Source organism: Larimichthys crocea, chromosome I (genome assembly GCF_000972845.2).
Source record: "Larimichthys crocea isolate SSNF chromosome I, L_crocea_2.0, whole genome shotgun sequence".
In the NCBI taxonomy this organism is placed as follows: domain Eukaryota; kingdom Metazoa; phylum Chordata; class Actinopteri; family Sciaenidae; genus Larimichthys; species Larimichthys crocea.
The window spans coordinates 7,940,352-7,958,456 of NC_040011.1; the positions used below are offsets into that span (position 1 = coordinate 7,940,352).

The following is an 18,105-nucleotide window of genomic DNA, read 5'->3' on the forward strand; positions in this document are numbered from 1 at the left end:
ATGGATCTAGCAAGAAAGCCACCAAGTTGTCAACCCTGATCTCTATGATTGATTTTGTATGCAGCTGTGAGACATATTCTTTAAACACAACGATATATATTCCATCATTTACACATGTAGTAACTTGATTTGTAATGATACATTTCTCTCCTGTCCCAGCTGTATGTTTGTGTCCCAGGTGCTATTTTTATTGCCTCCAGGTCATCTGAATGTCCTTAATTTCAAGCGTCGACCACTTGAGGATTTAAAACAGCAGCTTCAACTACAATCAGCATCTCTAACTTTCTGCTCTCTACAGACAGTCTTCCTGCGACAGTGCCAAATGATCCTTTGCAACAGTTTCCATGTTCCCATCCTGGTGGGATGGCCAGTTGGTGCGCCACACCCCTCCTCCTCCATCATCCCCATCCCCCACCCACAGACCCAGTCTAAAACTGGGGTGCAGTAACAGCTGATCTTTCAGGAGGGTCTATTTTTAAAACTCTTTTGCAGATCGGGCCAACTCATCAGGGCTGACATACCGTCCTGTCAGAGGACTGCCAGTGAGGGACGTGACCCCTCTGTTACTTAAAGGCACAGACTTTCTCTATGCGGCACAGATGTGACAGAAAACTGGCCACAATTACAGCTTTGTTGTTGGTTTTGTGCCTCTCTACCACGAGAAACAGATGGTTCTTCCATCAGAGAATCTCCTGGTTTGGATCTGCTGACTAAGTGTGCATGAGCTCTGTCAAACTCCTCATCTCCTCAAACCTCACATTCCTGCCTCTGCAAATAGACTACAACAAGAAACTAGTGCCAGCTAGAGGAATGTGCAACCTCAGATACACTACTGCAGTGTAAATAAGTCAGCTAAGCAGTTAAGAGACGATAACATTCAAAAACAGCCAAAACTCTGTAGGCTTGGCTTTGGTAGCGGGGTCATTCACAGCTAGAAAGTGATGACAATAGAGTGTGTGTTTGTCAGTTACGAGTGACATGCAAATTTGCTGAAACATCCGGGTTGGGTTAGCACAGACCCAACTTCCTCCCAACTGAAGAAACTGTGTCAAAGCTACCCTAAATCAGGGCGACGGCTATGATGGTAACATTCACCTTGTGATGCTTTGCACCTCACTGAAAGAGAAACTCTGATTTTGTTGGGAGACAAACAGCAGATTGATTAACTTACATTACATTAAATACATTTTAGGCTAAGAACAATTAAACCTCACATTCAGTGCTCACTATTTCACAAATAAGAATGATAACATCCTCAGAGAAAGTTTCACAATGTTGCTTCATCACAGTAAATGTCCGGCACTGCTTGGTTTTTTTAGTAGTCTGGCATTTTGCTTTGATGTTAAACTCAAATATTGATTTCCGGCCTGTGTTTCACACCTCAAAAGGCACAAGTGTAGACAAAAGCGTGCAGGGTATCACACTTCAATAACAGAGTGACTTCAGTCCTGCCATTATTCCTATGGCAAAACATTCATTTATGCTACACTAGACTCATCATAATAAAGAGATTAGACACCTTCAAACAGTCTAAACCTGCCACAACATGACTTCAGCACTACATGCAACTGCTGCCAACGTCAGTCTTGTATTATTCAGGGGCAGTCCAACAGTTCCTGCAGGTTAGCACATGAAAGGTTTATTCCCTGGTACTGTAAACCATTTTTAAAAATCAGCTGCAGGTCACAGAAATAAGCCACAGCTAAGTATTGCATGCAGTCTAGAGCACAGGTCTTTCTTAAATGATTAACATGAGTGTAATGTGTCAACCTTTATTTAATATGGGATATTGTGCAGTAGAGTCACCACCCCTGCAGTGATTGACACCTGCCGCTTTGCAGAATTTATAATTCATGAATTGAAGTATGTTTGTTACGGCCATGTAAACTGGATTAGAGCTCAAATGATTAGTTCTCAACTACTCTGAGTCATTTCTCTTATGTCATGTCAAGCATTTTATAAGAAAAGGTGTCCAAATTCTCTGAATTCAGCTTCTCGAATGTGAATATGTTCTGCTTTCTTTGACAATAAACTGAATACTTTATTTAACAGACATTTAAAAAAAATCAATCAAAGCGAGGCCACAGGGAAACCTTTCTTCTTCTTCAATTTGTGGATTACAGACGACTTTAAGGTTATTTTACCCTTTATGTAAGCTTATTTCAGGTCTCTACAAGTTAACTTTCTTTTTGTATTGACTTAAAATGAAAGAAACAAGGGTATATGTTGGTATTTTATACATTGGGAGCCTTAGAAAGTCACCTTATGTGTGGATATTTAAAGACAGTGATGAAATTTAGAGATTAATTGGGTACAGTGGTGAGCTATTTTTGTCAGTGGAGACAGAGTGGATGCTCTAATGGAGGTAAAATCTGGGTAAATTTGATTTCTGGGTCATATATCATATAAGAAACTGTCTGTAGCAACAAACACATGTCATTATGTAGGTTTTGGGGTCACATGTTACCTTCAGGGCGTTAAGACGAAGAGAGGGGACCACTTCAGGGACACCTGAAAGAAAGGGTTTTATTTAAAAGTTTGACACTCACCTCTCTCGCTATGAGATTTAGGGCATCGTCTTCTGCTGTCGACCTCTCCTTCTTGGTAGATCTTTTCCGTCCTGTGCCCTGAGTCCCCATGTTTCCCTTAAATAATAAAAAAAAAACACTTATCCTGATATCACTTCTTCTTCTTGTTGTGGTGGCAGGATAAATCCAAACAGAGGAGCTGCTAAAACGTTAAAGTTAAAAACGAATGGCAGCTGGTGGCGCTCACAGCGTGGGTCATTGTCTTACATCCGTTTTTTTGTTTTTTTTTAAACACTTCCTCCTGTGTTTCTGTAACGACGCACAGAAAGCCTCGCGGAGAAGTGCACACCGTGTCGGTGACTGGCGGCGTCTGCCCCCACGTGCGCTTCTAAAGCTAGCGAACTCGTCGCGCGCCGCTCTGTCCGTTCAAAACCGCGTCCGTGAGTCCCCGCGTGTCTGTCACTCAACGGGAATAAAAACAAACGCAGCTTTTTAAAAAAACAAAAACAAACAGCTGTTTCCAAATGTTTTTGAATAGTCACTCGTCTGTATCTAGCGGCGCTTTGACTCCGCCGACGGACGGGTTCACAGCAGCAACAGACGCGGACCTGTCACACCGACACAACTTCAAAGACTGTACTCAATCAGGCTGCCTTCACGTGCTGTCGGAAATTTGAGCTTTTAATAGAAAGTCCGCACATTTCGATCACACCTTGTCAGGAACAGAAACATCCACTGAACCTGTGAAATGATTTATCCTCACTGATTAAATTCAGTTTGTGTTCTTTAAACATTACACACATTTTGTCATTGCAAGTAATACGACAACGAAATGCATTTTAGCTTCCAACCAGAAGTGCAAAAGGCAGTAAAGTGCAGAGTAATGTTCATATGCACAGCCTATAGATAACAGTGTGGTTATAAACATGAATGTATACAGTGTTCACAGTATGGATAGAGTAAATTGAATACACTAAGATATATACAGCTTGTGCAGCAGCAGCAATTGCAGATATAAACGTAATTATTGGTGTAATTATGATTACACACAAGCTAAGATATGTACAGTATAAACAGTAATTATAGTTCAAGCCTAATTATGGACACACACACTCCATAACACAAAAAGTAAAGTAAAACAGACATAGTCCACAATACATACTTACATATAGTGTGAGTGTATATATACATATTTAAACTGGTGGACATTATATACAGAATAAACATCTAAATATGAATGCACTATGAATGTCAGACATGTACAGTGTAGACAGTAGCATGTACAAAACAGTTCAGTCTATGAGGTTGAGGTGAGGTCAGGGGAATCCCTCATACACATTATCACTCACACAATCTACTCATGCTGTTTATGCTGTACTGTATACGCTGTCATATTCACTTACCTCATGTGCATAAAGCAAACTGCTACCTCCTAAACCAGATTTATTTTTGCATCTTTTGCACTGCATCATATATATATAGACCTACATATGTGTGCGAGATGATCCAACATGCATATATTTAAAGGTGTATATACTTTTATTTTGTTTTGTTTATTATTACGACTTATTTCTCTCCCTAAAGTCAAAGAAGTAGGTGACATGAGAAGAAAATACTCAGCTAAAGTTACAAGTACCTCAAATTTGTACATACAGCAAGTAAAAGTAAATGTACTCAATTACATTCCAACACTGACCACTAGCTACAAAATGTAAATTTAGTAAATTAAATCCACAAAAAAAGTTTTCACATGACACTAATTTAGACTCCAATTAGAGTGCAAAGTTAACGCAGAGCACTTGAATGCAGCATCAACCTCTGGACGGGGACTCCATACATGTTCAGGGGTTCAGTTTCAGTCAGAAACCACAGCTCCTGCATGGGCTATCGCACTCTCTCACACCCCCTCTGCTATTTTTAATGATGACCAGAGAGCTCTAAAAGCAGTCTCGAGTTTCTTAAAGAGATAGACAAGAACTCCGTTTGAATGGGGACAATGTAGAGCCCGTAATGTTGATGTCATGGTACAATACTGTGCCTGGGATAATAGATAGTGACCCCACTGGATACTTTTTATATCTTGTGGCATCACTGTTGTATTGTATTGTATTGTTGCATCATTGTCATGTCAAGGAATTCAGATACGTACGCAACTTTGTTTTGCAATATTACAGGAACAAAACTTTTATTTTCTTTAACTTTTTATTTATTGAAGGTTGAATTTCATGTGACGTTTAAAGTTACAGATTGTCCGGATTCACAACTCTGTGATGGGTAAAAGACTAATGGTGCAGAGGTGTTATACTCTGGTGAAGAGGTGTTTTCTTACTGAAGAAACTGGGGCATAGATGCCGAGTAAAGGTGCCTCACAAGTCATATGCAATACAGCATTTGAAGACACGTCCCAGTATTTTCTAACATACACATATATAATTCATTTTGATATTGTTTATAATTAGTATGTCTGATTATTTATGATTGAACATGCAAAAGCATGTGGCTAGTAAAACTGTTACACAGTTTGACACAGCTATGTGATGATGATGGATATAAAATGATATAGTTTGTCATATGCAGTGATTGCATTTTGTACTTGTGGTGCTTATAGGTCCAGATGCAGTAATAATAATAATGAAATGTGGCTATAGTAAAGAATAACAAAGAATATATTTAATTCAGACACATGGTCATAGACCTAAGGCAGAAACACATGCAATGCTGCCATCATGTGTTGATACAGTATCATTGAAGGACACACACAGGAAGAACAGGCCCACTGCAGCCTGTGCAAAATCTGTGTAGCCTTTGATATAAAAAGAAACATTTCTGTGTCTAATTTCTAATAACACCCATAAAATATACTTACTGGTACAAGAAATTAGTCATCAAATCATCAAAAGTCTGTAAAGTGACAGTGTCTTGAACTTGGTTTCCTTTATTAAATGTTTAAACTGTATGAAGACATGAGTGCATTAGAAAGAGCACAGCCTCTGTTTGTATCTGTCATGTAGTAATTGAATAAAAATAGCTGAATTGAAGGGAAACAACACAAAACTTTGGGGGGAAAAAACACCAACATTTCCCAGAACCATCTTAGTTTCAGTTTGCATATGTTACAAACTTCCCAAATGTAATTCACAATAAATGTGACTATTGAGTTAGTCATCCTGGTCTAAGCACAAAGTTGTGAGTAGATATGCTGCTGACTTCTAACTGGCTGGAAGGTTTTATGGCTCAGGTTGTGGCTGTGTACAAGGAAGTGAAATAACATAGCTGGCCTTTTACAAGTTAGGACTGGACTTTGGTTTTACTTTTATTTTCTATAAAACAAGCTTGCACAATTGCAGACTCTTACTGCAAAGAAGATATACTCGCTATTCTTTGGAGTAACTGTTCTTAACAGGAAAAAGACTATTGCTCAGGACGTGGGGACCTTCCTGGACTCTTTTTCTATCTGTATTCGCTCACTTATCTGGAGTTAAGGGGAATTTTCATGGGGGAAAATCTCAGAGGAGGAGCCCAGCTCCAGAATGACACTCTGAGAAAATCACTGCGGACCCTCAAAGTTAAGCTGGTACTTCTGGGAAGCTCTGGTGTGGGAAAATCCAGTCTGGCACTGCGATTTAGCAAGGATGAGTTCAGGAGGACATCACCTACTGTAGGCTGTGAGTTCATGAAGTTTGGATAGAAGTAGTTACATTTAAGTTCTTATAAGATAAATATTTAAGAGGACCCACCACCTTTGTAGATATAAAAGGCTCATTTAAAGGTAACAAAAACACAATGATCTTTATTTTCAGGCAATTATACACTAATGAAAACATAGTTAGCATATTTTGTATATAGATCATTGCAGTTTTAGGGGGGTCATGTGCTGTTATTACTATTTTCTAGCTGGGAGCTCTAAAGTCCTGGAGAAACCATAACTTTTCTTTTTGGCACCTCAGTGTTTGTACAAATTAACTAGTGAGCTTTATTGATGCTGTTAGGCATATTTTTTTTACCTGTGCAAAGAGCCAGGTTAGCTGTTCCACTTGTTTCCAGTGTGCATGCTGAGCTAGGTTAAAATCTTCTCGTCTAACTGAACACCCAAAATGTTTAACTCTAATTCATACACATCTTCTAAGCTAGTGTTTCTCAAAAACTTTATTTCACTAACCAAATTTCAAGTATAGTCTAGCCAGGATCATCTCTAAAGATCTATGCTGTCTCCTCCTTCAGGTGCCTACCTGACCCGGGTGGTGCATCTAAGTAATGTCACTCTTCGCTTGGAGATATGGGACACAGCTGGGCAGGAAAAATACCACAGTGTCACGCCACTTTACTACAGAGGAGCCCATGCTGCACTCTTGGTCTATGATATCAGCAAAAGGGTAAAAGGAACAGACACGTGACCATGGAAATTACTTATCTTGTCTTATCTTGGTTGGTGATTATGCCATCATGTATGCTTGTGTATTGTCACCATAGGAAACATTTATCAGAGCTCAGGTGTGGCTCAAAGAGCTTGAGAAACAGTACATCCCAGGATCGACTGTCATATGGCTGGTAGGCAACAAGGGCGATCTAGCAACACATCGACAAGTCTCAGTGGAGGTACAAAAACTTTATCCTCAGTCAAACTCTATTTAATATTCAGAGTCAAGTTTACTCTATGATTTAATCTATGGCATGTTATCTCTGGTTTCTTTATGTCATCATACAGGAAGGACAGAGTCTGGCCAACGACAGGGGCCTATTCTTTACAGAGGCATCAGCACTGTCAGGGGATCAAATCAACGAGCTGCTTCTAGCTATAGGTAAGTAAAGGTGTTGAAGAGGCTTTTGTTGCCTGAGTTCAGCCTCCCATGCTACAGAAAGTCCCATCAATCAGATGTTATCAATTATAGATGTTGTAGGGTCTCCTGATGTTTACACAGTCTGAAGAAAATCTCTGGTTGAGGTAACTCATGCACCACTAGGGTGCAGTAGATACCAACATGAGGAGTGCATGCACTTTATCAATTATTGGCAGCATAAAACATATAAAATACTATCTAAGTGTAGGTCAGGGGTGCCCGTTTCTTTTACAGTTTGTATAAAATATCTGCATGTCCTGTGAGTTTTGATGATTTTGGTAACAGAGCTCCGATTCAGCCCACAGAGTGTACGAGTGTATTGGAGTGCAGCAGGAGGGTCTGTCAGAGTGGAAAGAGACACCTCTTGTGGATCTGCGTAATAGAGACACATCCAGTCCTCTTGCATCCTGCTGCTAAGTTGGACCCTGAAATATTGCCTGTCTTTGTTTCTTTGTTTGTCCTCATTATTTTATAGCTGAACTATAGCAATGCGCAACTCTTCCTACATTATGCAGCAAGATTAACCAGCATTATCAGGTTTGTCGATATGATGCTGAACTGATACCACTTACTTTCATTCACTGTCTCCTGCCTTCCTTCTGTTAACAATCTAAGTGGAGATCCCTCAAGCAAGAGTACTTTAAGTGAGACCTGTCAATGTTAATAGAATAATAATAAAAAAGTTTTAAGAGTATTTCCACCATGGATATAATATGTTCCATTGTCCTGGTCTGAAGAAATTATTTAATTTGTATCTGGGTGAGCACAGTCACCTGGAAGTGATACATAAATGTGGCTTACTTGCATAACTCTATAAAAAATCTTCATTATTTACTGTTCTCACTGTCACTCTTTGTCTTAGCGTTGGCTCTTCAGCTCTGCCAACAAAATGGTTTAAAAGAAATAGTTTTTGGAAAATATACTAACTTACACGAGAAAAAAACAAACACATCAGTGTCATGTTATACTGTCAAAAGTTTGTTATAACAAGACAACTTTATTTTCACGTGCATGCAAACGTATCACATTATAACATGACAACATTATGATAACTTGAACTTAAATTGAGTTATCACGTTAAACAACATAAAAATCACATAAAAAGAAAGTTTATTTCTTGTTATAAACGTCAAAATATAAGTATCACATTATGACGTGATAAACATTTCATGTCATACAAAATGAATAGTATATTGTTATAACAAGAAATGTTTCTTATTAGCTAGGCTAGGTCAGGTGGAGTCAGGATAGATTCATCTATATGGTGCTAGATCTTTGGCTGCCTGTGGTCAGCGATTCAAACAAAGTGAATAAATAAAAAAATAAAAGCCAAGTCAGGCTAGTGTATAGTCTATCTTAGCACAAAAACGAAGCACAGCTAGACTACAAACCGCTACAAAGCCGTGAAGCTCAGAAACAGAAATGTAAAGTGACAATTTGTTTTAGGGGTGGATTACATACTGGAATCATTTCTTGACAAACAGCAGCTGTGATTGTGTGCAGCACCTTAGAGTCTTGTCACAGAAGCTTCCAAGTTTTTGCCGGTGCACAGACCTCTAATAGAGCGTAATGCTTACTGACAGTATCTGGCAACCTGCACTATAGCTTGAGATGCTGAACAGAAGCTGCTGATGAATGACAGTTTATACCGCTGTTCATCAAGAAACCTTCAGAACTCCCATAATCAGATATTGTTATTAAATTTTTGATTCTGAAAGGAGATACAACATGTCATTTTGTCTCATTTCTATTTTGGACAGAGAACTGTAGCTGTTCAGTCTTTATGCTTAGCTAGGTTAAACCCATCCCTATTCTAACTCTGAACTGAACACACAGACATTAGATTTGTAGAAGAAATAAAGCTGCATTAATTGTTCTGCATGTGTTCTATAGACCAAGAAGTGTTTTTGTTCCATATCTTCTGGCATAATGATTTGCAAAGATGTGATGCACAACAACAGAATAATAAATAATAAAAAATATTTCCCCTATGCTTTAATAACACCATGATTTATAAGCTGGCATTAGATAGAATAGTATTTATGTTTGCATGTGGCTCATTGAAGCCTCCATATAAAATGTACTTTTCTCCCCTGCTGTCAGTCTCTTTGCACAATATTGTCTCATGTGTTCTCAATACACACAACAGTTTTTTCTCTGTAGGATGGCTCCAAATGTGGACTTTTTTACTGCTTAGTGATTTAAACCTTTGCTGAGATGTTGGATGAAACAAGGCTTTCTTGTGCTGATTGAAACCAAACTTCTGTAAGGTCTGAGGGGCTGCTGGTACTCGTTTAGTTTGGATGCCTTGCAGAAACAAGAAAGAAAGAAACAAGAAAGAAACACCTCACACTGACTAAAAGAAATGGAGTACAAATAAAACAGGAATGATTTGCCATTATGAGCATATAAATCTTGAATAAAAAAACAACCTTCAGTAGGGTGTTTCAGATTTTGCAGATGTTGCAAATCCCCTGAGTAATCTCAGTCAAGATTTTCTTCATTTTAATAAACCAGTGAACAACTGCAGCATGCAGTACGGAATAATTATTTCAAGGATGCAGAGTGAAGCTAACGAATGCTTCATTCTTCATTCTTAGAGAGTTTTTTGACTGTTAAGTTATAAATGCTGAGTAGGGTTCCTTAAATGTAGTTTCAGTAATAGTTATACATGAATATCCATGAAGGATAAAATCACATGTTGGTTAGTTTCCAATCTTGGCCTTAGTTTGTTTTGTAAATGTTGTTTTTACATTTTAAATATTGGCATAAGTCAGTCATAAAATTAAATAATGAATATAGAAACATGTTATCCTGTTTGCTGTATAGAGTTTTAGACAGTTCTAACAAATAAAAATTTTAAACAATTTTAAAATGTTTGTTCAATGTCTGTTGCTTTTATAACTAAGAGAACACTGTTCTCACTTCTTGCTTTCATGTTGTTCATTCACATGGAGGGATTAAAAATGCGACGTGGTTGAACTGGATTAGCCTTTATTGTTTCACTTAGGAGAAATTTGTCTTTTCAAGAGAAAACAGTTGATGTTGCAGCACACATGTACAGTCACACTACAGCTGACATCCAGTATCATATTGCACATTTTCCCCAATCAGACCTATAATGCCCATTTCACAGCAAACAAACTACCCAATAACAAAATGCAAACAAATGTCCTGAACCCAATACATGTAAATAGTAAATGTCACATCCGACACTTAGTGCTAGACAATGTTCAGCAGCTGTTGTTGGCAGTAGGCATTGGCTCCATACATGGCTGATGGCCTGTTGCCTCATGTTTTGGGGTAAGCATGGCATGGTGACTGACAAAATGTATCCATTACACTGTTAAACTTTTAACTATATTGTATGTTGTATTTCTCCTTGTTACTACAGTTTGCATCTAGTCTTATCTTGCAGCTGTGATCCATTTGAAGGGGCAGCCAAGAATTTAGGGAGCGAACTGTGTCTAGAGTAAATAAAATGTTTTTAAATGAGTTTTTTCAAAGGGTTTCTCTGTCTCTATGATGAGTAGTTTCTGTGAGGAGTTTTTGTTCATAACCTTTGTGTCAAGATAAGGGGCAGATTTATCATTATATGAAGACTTATAACTGAACTTGAAATTTACTGATGGCCTGGTCACAACAGGTGCAGGGCAGGAACGATATTTCTTTCACTCTTTGTCACAATCCAAACCACTTTGTGTGTGTGAGGATCTCTGACCCTTTGGATGAAATACTTGTTATGCTCTGTGTGTTATTCATTGTAATGATGTTTTTGTTTCACTTCTATGCTCATATTGCTGTCTTAACCTCATTTTATTCCTACTTTGTTGAATGTTTTATAGCCTTGGTCAGTGCTTCTTGAAACCCCAAATAAACTGAGATTCAATAGAAGTGGTTAAAAGCAGAACTCACAAAGGGGATCAAAAACAACAATTGACCATACTACATACTACACAAATTCAATATGCAAGGATTATTGTAAACATAACTTTATATTTATGTATATATAAGCACAAAGTAGTCAAAATAGTTTAGTTTAATTTTTAATGCTTTGTGATTGAATAAGTTTCTTACTTCTGTACCCTCTTGAAATTACTTGTTGCGTGACCACGATATCATGTTTTAAAAAACAACTGAAACAGTTTACATAATCTTTCCCGAAAAAGTCTACAGAAGCACACAAATGAACAGAGCCGATGTGAACATTGAAAAATGAGAACAAAGTAGGTATTCAATCATCCTTAGCATTTCTACTGTGTGACCCAATCAATGTTTTCACTGTCAGCTGTTGGTCTGTAAACTCTGACTGTGAAGAAAGCCAGCTGCTTGTTTCTCCTCGCAATTTTTCGGCCAAATCTCCCCACCGGCCTGATCCCTCTGTCTTTATACCAGGAGGCGTTGATGTCTGGATCTGGACAACACAGATGATAAAGGGACATGACAAGAATGGACAAATCTCACATCATAAACTGTATAACCTGGCATGGCAGCCCTAGCTTGGACCAAAATATGACTTGGCCCCTAAAGCATGATATAACAGTGCTGTATCTGTTAGAGGCAAGAAGTATTCTAAGACTACAGGAAGAAAAATGGTTATTTCCCAGTGTTTATAGGGTCACTTCACCCAAATTACAAAAAACAAACAAATGCATTTTCTGTATCTAGCCATGCAGATTTGCTTGTGTTACGCAAAGCATTTCACACATAGCTGGTGTTATCGCTATTAAAAAAAAAGAAAAAAAAAAGAATAAGGATACCCAGTGTTCCCCATGTTCAACATGACACGATAAATAAGACATAATGAAATAAATGATTATTTAAAAAAAAATAACAATATAATCATTAATTTCTGAAAATACATTTTTAAAACCCAATTGATTATCATGAAGTGACTTTTATTTTGATCATTTTATTTTCATTTTACAATAATTTGTTTGTTCAACCCTGTCACACTGTAAAAATGGCAAAGAAAACAAAATCAAACAAAACAAAAAACAACAAAAACAAAAAACTGAATCACATGACTGGCAGAAGTGGTTATTAAACAAAAAACATAAAATTTTCAAAGATTTTCCATGAGTTATTAAAATCAAACAGTTTTAATAAAGTAATGATACTAATACATAATAAGCTACACAAGTTTATATCATTATTGTAATGTTTTACAAGATGTTTTATCAGATGAAAAAAAACAAAAAAGTGACTGTAAAATTTTCATTCAAAACACTATTTTCAGAAGTGTTGTTTTACTTCATAAATAAATCAGTAATTGTAAAACAGGTTTTGTGATTGGTTGTCACTGCCTTGTTTTTGTCTGGTGAATAATCTGAGATGAAAAAAGGCTTAAAAAATAAAAATAACAAAAAACAATAAACTAGTCTTTAATTAGGAGATCCCTTACTTCTGATAGTTATAGACCCATCTCCACTTAGAGCTTGGCTCAGCAACAACAAGACACCACAGAGTATTGCACACACCCTCATTGCAGCTCAACCTGGAGTAAAAAGACAAACAGAAAATCAGTCACATCTAAACCCAGAATCAGTGGTGGAAAAAGTACTCAGATCTGTTCATTAAGTAAATGTAGCAAAAACAATAAAATATTTAAAATATTATTATATAATATATTAAAATATTTTATTACAACGTAAAGGTTCTGCATTCAAAAATGTTATACATTTTTTCAAAATGAATGAGTACATTCTTTTAATGTTGCAACTGATAAAAGTGGAGCTAATTTGAATACAATTATACATTGCTAGCTTGTACATTTTCAACCAAGTATCTAGATTTTGTATTATTAAACTAAACCGACTTCTACTTGAGTAAATGTATTGACTTGACACCACTACCCAGAATGGTGTCAAATATCAGTTTGCAGCTGATATGGAAAACATTCAGAGCAGAATGCCATAAATTTTTTTGGCAGACATCAGTGTCTCTGAGAAAAGCAAATCATTTGAACTTCCAGAGGTTTCACTTTAATAAACTATATTTTATTATAAATGTTATTCATTTATAATTAAATGCCAAAATGTTAAAACAGCAGCACAGATGGGTGAATATGCCAGAGAATGTGTTGGCTGACTGACAGAAAAAGAAAATGGGCTAAAACAACGTACACGTCACCGAGTCTGCACTTCTGATTATCTCAGCAGACTGTTTGAACTGACTTTCTGGCTTGACTTTGGTATTACTTTCAATCCAAACATTTGACCTGATTTTGCTGCTCACTTTAAAGCATCACAGTCATATTTAACAAATATAAAGACTTACAGTTTAAAAGATTCCTTGCCGGATAGTTGAGCTGCAGAAACAAACTTCAGTCGTCTGCTTCAATGTCTCTTAACAAAAGACACCACAGGAGCTGAACAGGTGCAGGAATGTCAGATCTTTGTATCCCCCAGAGCTTGACAGCCTTTTGTAATTCCCAATGACTGTAATGAGGGAATTCTCACCTGCTCTGAGATCAGCTGTTTTATCATCATTTTATATTCCAGCAGAGAGGGAGGAGGCAGCATGTGTTGGTACGCTGATGTCACCCACCTCTCAAAAATAATATACAATAACTGCAATATTTCTTTATGCAGCTGCCCACTGTGTGTATGACCTGTACTGGTACATGATAACGGTGCATTAACAGAACCATCAAATCCACAACATTCCCAAAACTGTGGGAGTACGTAATATTTCTGTTGAATGTGTTTGTGCAAGATGTTGCCAAAGATGGGAAGGATCTGTGTACACTGATGCAAACACATGACGACTGTTACGGAGAATTTCATTCATCATGGTCAGTTCAGTCAGTGGAAGCTTGACCGGGAATGGAGGATTTATCAACACACTTGTCATGACATGATGCATCCTCAATTCTGAAGAAGCTGTCCTCTCTGGCTCGTCTATATGCCCTCAGAATAGAGCCACAACAACTCTTTGTCCATAAATGGTACTTAGTCTAGAAACAAGGAAACATGTTTACTTAGAGTGCAACATTGTCATCTGACTCTGTAGAGGCTTCTACATTATATGCCGTGTTTAGGGAGTGAGATGGCCCTATTGTCAAACCTTGGTTACCGTAGTAATGCAGAGAAGTGAAGTGCGCCTGCTTTCCTAAACACAAACATACAGCTGCTCTGTATCTCAAGAAGTAGTCACTGTCACCATAACGATCTAAGATTTAATACTATCCTTACAGTGACCTTAGGATATATTGTTGACCTTGTGAAAACCCATCTGTGGCATGGTAGAGTAGAAAATTCACTCACAACAAACAAACAACTACAATGAAAAAAAAATAATAAAAAATCTTAGAAGAGGACTTTGTAATAATCTCATAATCACTGGACCATGTTCAAATAAAAAAACAACAACGGACAATTGTGTATTGTTTTATTGTAGAAGACAAATTTCCTTTCCTTTTAAATTTCCCTTCATTTCCTCCAATTGTTCACTTGTGGTGTTCCTCTCTGATTATGCTGACTAGTCAGTTCTTCTGTTTAGTCCAAACAATTGATGCTGGAAATTTAAAACATTTAGTCTGTTTGAGTGTTTTAACCAGTTAAAAGGATTTTCGGATAAGCAAACATTTTCATGAACATAACCAACGTTTATAAATAAAATGATGTAAACAGTATATGTAGACGCGTATTTCTACTTCAATATTTGTGTTAATTTCATAAAAGATCTCATCTGGATTCAAGAAACTAACAGGGCTGTTCAGTCATGTAAAATGAAAAAAGAGTAGATTAATAGGAAAAGAGCTTTGTGGGGATCTCACAACAAAGAACCACTGCAGACAAGGATGCTATCAGAGGCTGCCAACACTGTGTCAACAACAAAAGCATGATTTGTTGAGGTTATGGTGAGATAATGCAGGAAGAGGCAAGTCAAATGTGCAAGAAACTGCTGTAGAAAATGTTGTTTAATCTTACATTCATGGCCACAAACTACAATAGTGGTTAAAAAGGAAAAAAAGAGATGACACTATCAGTGTTTGTAAATAATTTAATAATGATAAAAACAGCATGGTGCACATGTAATTCAACTGAGGCTCAGCATTGGGTACATATTATCTTAAACTGTATCACAGAAAGTCAAACAGAATTTAAAAAGGCTACAGATGGGTGACTAATTCAAGAAAAATCTATGACCACAAAGACCACCCAATGTTAGGAGTAATTTCAAATGCTATTTGAGTGCACAGCTGTACTGCTTTATAAATATGATGCTATGAATGTAAAACTGACAGAGGTGTGAAGTATAAATCCTTTGTTACTCTACTAAAGTAGTTTTTTCACATATCTGTACTTTTCTGACAACCTTTTACTTTTAACCCTACTTATACTTTCTTTCAACTTTCTTCCTAAAACAGGCGTGTTGCTTTGTTTTAATGCACTGGGAATTCTCAATTTTATTTTTTATTTATTTTTGTATCATTGCATGCCTTCCCAACATCAATACTGGCAGTTATCAAGAATGGGAGACGTGGCCATTCAAACATGGTCGATGGCGGACAGAAATGTGCTCCAAGGAACAAAGGAACAAAACTTTTTCACTTTTTCTTCACTTTACTACTAGTTGAGTCTGTACTTGAGTAAATAATGTGTGCACTTTTGCCACCTCTGAAAACTACTTATTATGTATAACAAGTGAAAACCTTTAAACTCTCATTGGCATGCATATATGGAGAAGTAGAATATAAATATACATAGGGAATATGCGTAGATGTCTGTATTTATTTGATTCATATAAATCATGATACCTTTAACTGACCTTATTAGACTTGCTGTATTTGCTATGATATGATTCAAATTTTACAATCATTTCAGTCTTTCTTCTAGTGATAGTAGCTTAGGAAATGTTTATGTAAATACTAACAAAAGTGTTTCAAACTGATTCGTAGTTTGTTATTTCATTGCTTTCGAACTACCAGCGTAAGAAAAAAATAACATAATTAAAAACATTAAAATTTTTGTTTTGTTTCACGTTTCCATTTGTGAAAATAAATAACTATTTCATTGAATTAACGATTTCAAATTACCACAGTAAAATTAGCATGTTATTGTGCGCAAATCAGTATACCCTAAAATGCAGGTCTAGCAAAGTTAGCGCATATCATATGTAACTTCAACATAAACTAATATAGACTATTGCTATGTCTCATTTTGGGTACTTCCATTAGTGCATTTCTATGTAGTAATCTATGTACACTGTGTACTTCCTGACGTAGTGCGCTAATTTCAGCAGAATAGTGTTGTCTCAATTCAGTTATGGCCATTTTGCACTTACCAGAAATGACAATCTCAACGTTTTAGGTCTTTTTCTGCAACTGGTCAGAGCATTGGTGCCAACATTTGACTGTCAAAATATAAATACAAAACATATGTACCACCTAGATTTGTATATTGTGGTATTCACCACAACCGCTTCAGCTCCAGCAGCTTCATTGGCTGCCATTTTCCCAATGCTGGTGGTCCCTCCCCTTCTGCTACGTAGCCAAAATGGCAACCACACTCAAACTCTTGACCAGTAAGAGTGCACCATCTGGGTACTCACAGTACATTACATTTTGACATTTTTTACAGTGTGAATGCACTTTAAAATAGCAAGTATGAGTATGGAAGTATGCAAAATGAGACACAGCATATATATATATTTTAATAAATAACCCCTCTATCAATAATGACTCTTACTGGGCCCTGCCGTTCAGGAAAGTAAACCTTTGAATATATTGAATGAACCTTTGACTATTTAGCGTGAACCCTTGAATATATTGCTAACCTTTGAATACAGTGTCCTCGTTTATCGCGGGGGTACGTTCTAAAAAATAACCGCAATAAATGAAATCCGCGAAGTAAGTTTTCACATTATTATACATGTTTTAAGGCCGAAAACCCCTAACCACACACTTTTATACACCTTTTTACAAAAAAAACACGCATTTTGTACAGTATTCCCTTAGTTAATCAGGACGCAGAACACATGTGCGGTTCTCCCTTAGCCAATTTAGGACGCAGAACACAATGCGCGTTCATACTGTACAGTACGCTGTAAAAAAAAAGCATGCAAAATTACAAAAATCTGCGAAACAGCGAGTCTGCGAAAAGTGAAGCCGCGTTATAGCAAGGGACGACTGTATGAAACTCTGAAACTCTGAATATATGGAATGAAAGTTTGAATATATTGAATGAAACTTCACTGACGTCAGACTTCGCGGCAGTGCCTGCAGCCATCTTGTGTAACAGTCTGTAAAAGCGAAAGACAATGAATCAGGCCGCCCGCAATCTAGTTGCAGCGATATTAAGCAATGAGGACATGATAAGGCGAATGCGTGCCAAAATCCTCCCGATACCCCTGCCCAATACCCTGCCTGTACTTCTGACAATTTTTAACCGTGGCAGGCCTACAACAGGCCAGGCAGCTGCTTATCGGGCCAACCTGAGCATGCCCTTCACCTCTCAGGAGTGCCCCAATACAGCTGTAAGGCACGATCTCATTATGCCTTTGTCTCTCTGTCCGTAGTCCGCTGTGTGAGTAATGTGCCCAAGGCTGACAATGTATCGCGGATCATAAAATACATTCAATACTAAACTAAATATCAACCCTACATTGGTCTATGAATGTGGGTGATTCTTATTGTATCTAAACAATATATGAAGGGCTTCTCTTTCAGTTCATGAAATCCCTGTAGCTGCAGCCGCAAGTGCCACGTCAGAGAGCAGTGCCATTACGCACAA

At 37.3% G+C, this 18,105-nt stretch overlaps 2 protein-coding genes and 1 long non-coding RNA gene across 16 annotated transcripts in view; 1 reads left to right on the top strand and 2 right to left on the bottom strand.

Annotated features, from left to right (window-relative positions):
• Nucleotides 1–3,172, bottom strand: part of lrrfip1a (leucine rich repeat (in FLII) interacting protein 1a) — a 45,083-nt gene extending 41,911 nt beyond the window's left edge. For all 14 annotated transcript variants that reach the window (XM_019276531.2, XM_019276530.2, XM_019276529.2 and 11 more), the window contains exon 1: nt 2,550–3,172. In XM_019276531.2, coding sequence (XP_019132076.2) covers nt 2,550–2,639 — 90 coding nt within the window. In that variant the 5' untranslated portion in view covers nt 2,640–3,172. The remainder of the gene's footprint in view (nt 1–2,549) is intronic.
• A 2,576-nt stretch (nt 3,173–5,748) lies between these two features.
• On the top strand, nt 5,749–8,198 carry LOC104929831 (ras-related protein Rab-17). The gene is made up of 5 exons (XM_010744455.3): nt 5,749–6,193; nt 6,750–6,901; nt 6,999–7,124; nt 7,234–7,327; nt 7,665–8,198. The coding sequence occupies exons 1-5, from the start codon at nt 6,022–6,024 to the stop codon at nt 7,781–7,783; spliced, it is 663 nt and encodes a 220-aa protein (XP_010742757.2). The 5' UTR covers nt 5,749–6,021; the 3' UTR covers nt 7,784–8,198.
• A 4,648-nt stretch (nt 8,199–12,846) lies between these two features.
• LOC109140576 (uncharacterized) lies at nt 12,847–14,064 on the bottom strand. Its single transcript, XR_003462067.1, has 3 exons — nt 13,828–14,064; nt 13,646–13,736; nt 12,847–12,863 (listed from the first exon to the last, which is right to left on the bottom strand). It is a non-coding gene; the product is annotated as an uncharacterized LOC109140576 (long non-coding RNA).
• Nucleotides 14,065–18,105: the final 4,041 nt, after the last annotated feature.